Genomic DNA, 5742 nt, shown 5'->3' on the forward strand with positions numbered 1-5742 from the left:
CTTTTTTTTTGTGTTTTTCTCCCTCTACCCTTTCCTTTTTTGTGTTGTGTAGGTTTGAGTTTATTGTATTCTGTTTGTAATGTAATTATTGATGTAAACATGCAATACATGGAATGTTAACATTTGTTTAAAATTTTGTAAAAATAAAGATTAAATATTTTTTAAAAAAAACCTCCTCCATCTTAAATGGATACAGCTTCGCCATTCTATTGGAGACATTCTGTCTTCTGTCATGCCTTGCCCATTCACCCTCAATTAACTCCCTTATCTCGAACATGAAAGAAAAACAAGGCAGATCCTTTTTCAGCTCAGGGAAGTACTTCCTGGAGGTGAAGAAGCCTCTTTCTACCAATCAATAGCCGCCTTCACTGCTTCGACAAAGGCCGGGACCTTGGCAAACTCAAGCGGATAGGTGGTCTCCTCGACACCGCCCGCCATGTCCTCTGAGGACAAAGAGTACCTTCTTGCTTGGGCAGAGGGAATCTGACCCTCCTCCTCCAAAGCACTTGACTCCCGCCTCCTAGAAGTAGAGTGCATTGAATTTCTTTTTTCTCGCAATCCCTGGGACACTGCCTGCTTAATAAACGATCGAACGTTCCTGACCTCTGCAACTTTGTCCTGCACCACCTATTTAAGACAAAGCCACTTGTTTGGGAATGCTGTGACCCCACATGACCAGCAGACTCGCTCAGGTGATGCCTCACGTGACGGAACCCGGCGTGGGGACCTCCCCTGGTGACTTGAATGACCTTCGCTCCTAGGGGACTATTACGAACCTGGTCTGGGAGACTGGATGCTTGAGGAGGCTTCCCTTGCACCTCGTGTCTAAAAGCCTTTGAGGATGGTGACAGAGGCCAGGCAGACACCGAGTGGCACGAGTGCCAGTAGTTATGAAACCGTGCAAGTAGAAGGGTAATCCAGAATTCAAAGTTGAGGCAAGCCGAGGTCAAAATCCAGGAGGTCAGTTGCAGTACCGAAGGAAGAGGCAGAAGAATAATCAAAACAGTCCAGGGTCAAAAAGGCAGGCGGCAGTCAAGGCAGGTAGTGGAGGCAGGAACGGGTCAAAATCCAGGCAACGGCAATCTAATATTCAAGACAGGAAACAGGAGACACAACACAGACAGGAGCTGATAAGCCAATCCAGCAAGTAAGTGACAGGCTGGCTTGGTTTAAATAGGGAAGTGAACTAATCAATTATGTCACTTCCTGTGCGCCTTTGGCACATTTTTCTTAGAACACGCTCCATCTGCGCATCACTTCCTGTGCGCCATCCTGCGCATCTTTCTGTGGGAAGTGGTCGTTGTGCGCATGCGCGTATTCTTCTGCCTAGCGGTACTTGGCGCATGTGTGGAACGGGCATGGTGCTTACAGGGACTCGTGAGAATGATGGTGCCTCTTGGATTTGTGCTTGATGGAGGATCGTTTGCCAGAGCGAGAGCGGGATTCCTCTGGTCCTGCTGCAACGTCGGACACCAACTCAGGGTCTCGTAGCCGGCTCTTCCCCCTGTTCTTTTTTTTTTTTTAGGAGGTGACAGGAATACATACATCCTCCAACTACTTCGGTGACTTTCCCTGGTGAGCTCATGACAAACAGACAGCTGCAGACATGAACGAAGCACTGGGGGGAAAAACAATACACAGTCCACCAGTGCATGCTCCCAGGCACATAGAAAACAGTACTGCCACTTAGGGAGACCACTACCATGAAAGGAGGGAGTAACTGTAGAGTTAAAGGTTGCTCTGCACTGAGGGAACTCTATGTCCAGGGAGAGCCATATATATAGTTTGGGTGGGGCAGCTGCCCGAAAAGGCTTGTGTGCAGTTGGCACAGTAAAGACAGTGATTTACAGAAGGCTGGTCCATGGGAAGGCACAGGACCAGGCCTGTCACCATGTAGTCGCTGTGGATATCTGTCAGCTTCCCCTAAGGGGGGGATGCAAAAGAGGGCAGGAGCAGCACTATCTGATGGGACTACTCGCATCACTGTAGGATACCTCAATACCTCTCCACTGGCTCTGGGCTATACCTTGACTGACCTCCTCTCTGCTATCTGTTGGTAACTACTCGTGTGCTTGAACGAGTAATGTGCCAGTAATGTGCCGTCATCAGAGAATGGGATGACTGAAGCCTGTATTATACTGTAGATAAGAAAATGTTTAAGTAAAAGTTCAAAAGGCTCTCTGTGTGTGGACTGCTCCTTCCCCCAACCTCTAAGATGGGTTTTTTTTCCAGGAAGCGAACTTGTGGTGGACTGGACTGCTGCTCTAACAATGTAAAGGAATGTATGTGGGGAGAGACCACGGCAATACTGGTCAGGCCAGGCACAGGTTGCTCTCAGAGGTGGGCTCCACCATGAAGGGGTGATGTGCTGAGATTATGCCCGAGGCCTTGAGTACCTTGAGATCCCTGTGTTCAAAGTATTCCAGGGGATCTGAGCCACTACAAAGGTAGCCAGGGCAACAAAGAGTTAATGGGTGCCTGGTACCGCACAGCTGAAACACGTGAAATGCACACAGACCAGCATGTACATTTGCTGTCCCCTCAAAATAACTCAACACACAGCCATTAATGTCTAAACCACTGGCAACAAAAGTGAGTACAGGTGAATAAGTGTACAAGTAAACAAGTGTATAAGTGAAAATGTCCAAATTGGGCCCAATTAGCCATTTTCCCTCCCCGGTGTCATGTGACTCGTTAGTGTTACAAGGTCTCAGGTGTGAATAGGAAGCAGGTGTGTTAAATTTGGTGTTATCGCTCTCACTCTCTCATACTGGTCACTGAAAGTTCAACATGGCACCTCATGGCAAAGAACTCTCTGGGGATCTGAAAAAAAAAATTGTTGCTCTACATAAAGATGGCCTAGGCCATAAGAAGATTGCCAAGACCCTGAAACTAAGCTGCAGCACGGTGCCCAAGACCATACAGCGGTTTAACAGGACAGGTTCCAATCAGAACAGGCCTCGCCATGGTGCACGTTCTCAGCATCATATCCAGAGGTTGTCTTTGGGAAATAGACGTATGAGTACTGCCAGCATTGCTGCATAGGTTGAAGGGGTGGGGGGTCAGCCTGTCGGTGCTCAGACCATACACCGCCGCCGAACTGGAAAGTGAGCTGAGTTGGAGGATTTTTCCAAATCAGCTATTTTGGCCTAGATTGTTCATTTCTCCTGCCTTCTCCAAACTCTTCTCCCTTTTGTGAATAACCCTGATAGTGTGTTAACTATATCCACAATCCTGAATGAACCGGAAGTGATGTAGATCACTCCCATTCATTCATAATTGGGGACACAGTAAACATACTATGTCCTCAATTATTTTACAAACACTAAGCGATCACTGATCGCTGACAGGGTTATTCACAAATGGGTGAAGAGTTTGGAGAAGGCAGGAGAGGTGAACAATCTAGGACAACATAGCTGATTTGGAACAATTCTCCAACTCAGCTCACTTTCCAGTTCGACGGCGGCGTATGTAACCCAGCACACCGCACCAAGCAACTGGAGTGCGGCCGGCCAGATTAGAGAAACCACTCTCAGACTCTCACTGCCCTGCTCGGTGAATGCAGATATACAGCGTCAGAGCAGGCCAGTGCAGGGCTTGGTGAAGGCTGATGCATGGCATCAGGCAGCTACGCATCGGGCATAACTGGACGGCCGGGCTGAACACAATCAGGCTGACTGTGTTCGGCCTGGCCCACCGGGCAAGTGCCTGGTATGCCCTATGGCCAGTCCAGCCCTGAATGAAACTTTAATACAAGACTTAACTAAAAAAGCTCCTAACTGCAAAGGGCATAAATGTTAAAATTGTTTTTTTGTAGCCAAGGGTATAGGCCGGAGTATGATTTTTTTTTGTTCACTAAGGATATAGGCAGGAGTACTATTTTTGGAGAATAAGTAGCATCATAAAATAAAACATTGTAGAGAAAACAATAATATTTTCCAAGAAATTATTGATACGATGACATTCCCACCAAATTTGTAGGTAAGATCCAGTTGATTGCTGGCAGCACCAGCAAACATCTGAGTGGGAAGGATACATGGAATTAAGTTTCAAAGGTGTTAAGTACCATCTGGTTGTTATTTTTATGATATTATGTTCTTGCATTTTATATGATATGGAGATTTTGTGTGTAAATTTGAACTTCTTATCCAATTCTTCTTGTGAAATGGGTAACGATAGTTTTGTTTCCCATTTTCTTGCACAACTAGGGAGGTGCTTAGGGGAATTATTTAGAAGCAGGAGATAAAGTAAGGAAACTGTAAGTTGTGGTGGGTTTAAGTCAATGCAGAGGGTTTTGAATTGTGTAAGAATACTATGTATTAGGGATGTCCCGATACCGATGCTAGCATCGGAATCGGGTCCGATACAGGGCATTTTGACAAGAGGAGTTCCAGGTGGGGTTCTAATTTAGCTGGCAGGCACCTCTAAGTCAGCTAAATTAGGACCCCACCTGGAGCTCCTCCCACTGGACCAGCGCTGCCGCTGACTCGTCCCTGCTCTCTGCGGCACAGTCACACAGTGAGTGAGGGCAGATTTAAGGGGATGTACTTGTACTTGGGCCTGAAAAAGTGGCATCGGGACATCCCTACTATGTATACTGTATCTGTGCATGGATAGGTGGCATTAGAAGTAATAGGCTTTTGGTCCGTGGATGTAGTTTTTATACATCTAAAAGAGCCATCATTTCTATGCCAACCTAAAATGTTTGGAGCATGGAGAACCACTGCGAAGGCTAGATTGTCCAACAGATTCCACAGATTCAACAGATTCAATTTGAATAAATATACCTCTTTAGAATGATGTACTTTTTTCTGTATAAATGAATATTTTTTTTGTGCTAAAGGTATGATGAAGAAAGAATGAAAGCCAGGAGAGAAAGGTATGATTTGCATCAAATATATACGTTAGTAAGTGTTAAAACAAACTATGAATATATATAATTCAAAACGTATATACAGTATATTTTGCATATATTAGAATATAGAAAATTGCTTAAATTGATAAAAATCTGGATAACAAAAAACCAGTGCTTTTTTTGCTGGGTGTACATAAAGGAGCTCATAGCCCAATGTCTACATTAATATGCACACTAGGCCAAAATTGTTAGAGAGTCAGTTAAAGTAAAAGTTTAGGCGATACAACACACCTTTTACATGGTAGCCCCACTGCAAGGGTTAATAACAATGTTTCCAGGATTTCTTTATTTATAAGAATGTACTCTATTTTTCTTAAGTAACTTCTCTAATAAATCAACTGCAGCATTTCTATTTCTTTATACCTTGTGTAATCAAATTAAAATTTGCAACATCTTCCCACACTCATTATATGGCAAAAATAAATAAATGTTTGCCTTTAATTTGTAGTGTTCGGGTTGAGAAAGGGTCAGGAGAAACAGAAGACTTCCCAATGTACCGTGCGACTGCTACCAAGTATGTATCTTTGCTATGTTACGTTGTGTACGGACTTTTATATAAAGTTATTGTTTGTTGAATAAAAAGACGCCGCAGCCGGAGCGGATCCCGACCTGGACGTCGGGATCCGCCCAGCTGCGTGAGTGACAGCTGGCTCTGCCTATCTAGAGGCAGAGCCAGCTGTACCCGCCCCCTCCCCGTCCGTTCTGCCAGTCAGCGCTGGCAGATCGGAGCGGGGAGAGGGGAACCCAGCCCCTCCCCCTCTCACGGCAAAGAGCCGTGACAGGATCGAGAGGGGAGCGAACCCGGTATGTGTTCGCTCACCTCCCGA

The 5742-nt window shown here is 45.5% G+C and overlaps 1 protein-coding gene across 1 annotated transcript in view; it reads left to right on the plus strand.

Annotated features, from left to right (window-relative positions):
- The window catches only part of ATCAY (ATCAY, caytaxin), a gene marked incomplete at its 5' end in the record, with an annotated part of 36411 nt that overhangs the window by 25619 nt on the left and 5050 nt on the right, over positions 1–5742 (plus strand). Inside the window, 2 exons of the mRNA XM_018562197.1 lie at positions 4844–4879; positions 5364–5429. Coding sequence (XP_018417699.1) covers positions 4844–4879; positions 5364–5429 — 102 coding nt within the window. The remainder of the gene's footprint in view (positions 1–4843; positions 4880–5363; positions 5430–5742) is intronic.

The sequence above is a fragment of the Nanorana parkeri genome, unplaced genomic scaffold, assembly GCF_000935625.1.
Source record: "Nanorana parkeri isolate BGI_ZX_2015 unplaced genomic scaffold, ASM93562v1 scaffold565, whole genome shotgun sequence".
In the NCBI taxonomy this organism is placed as follows: domain Eukaryota; kingdom Metazoa; phylum Chordata; class Amphibia; order Anura; family Dicroglossidae; genus Nanorana; species Nanorana parkeri.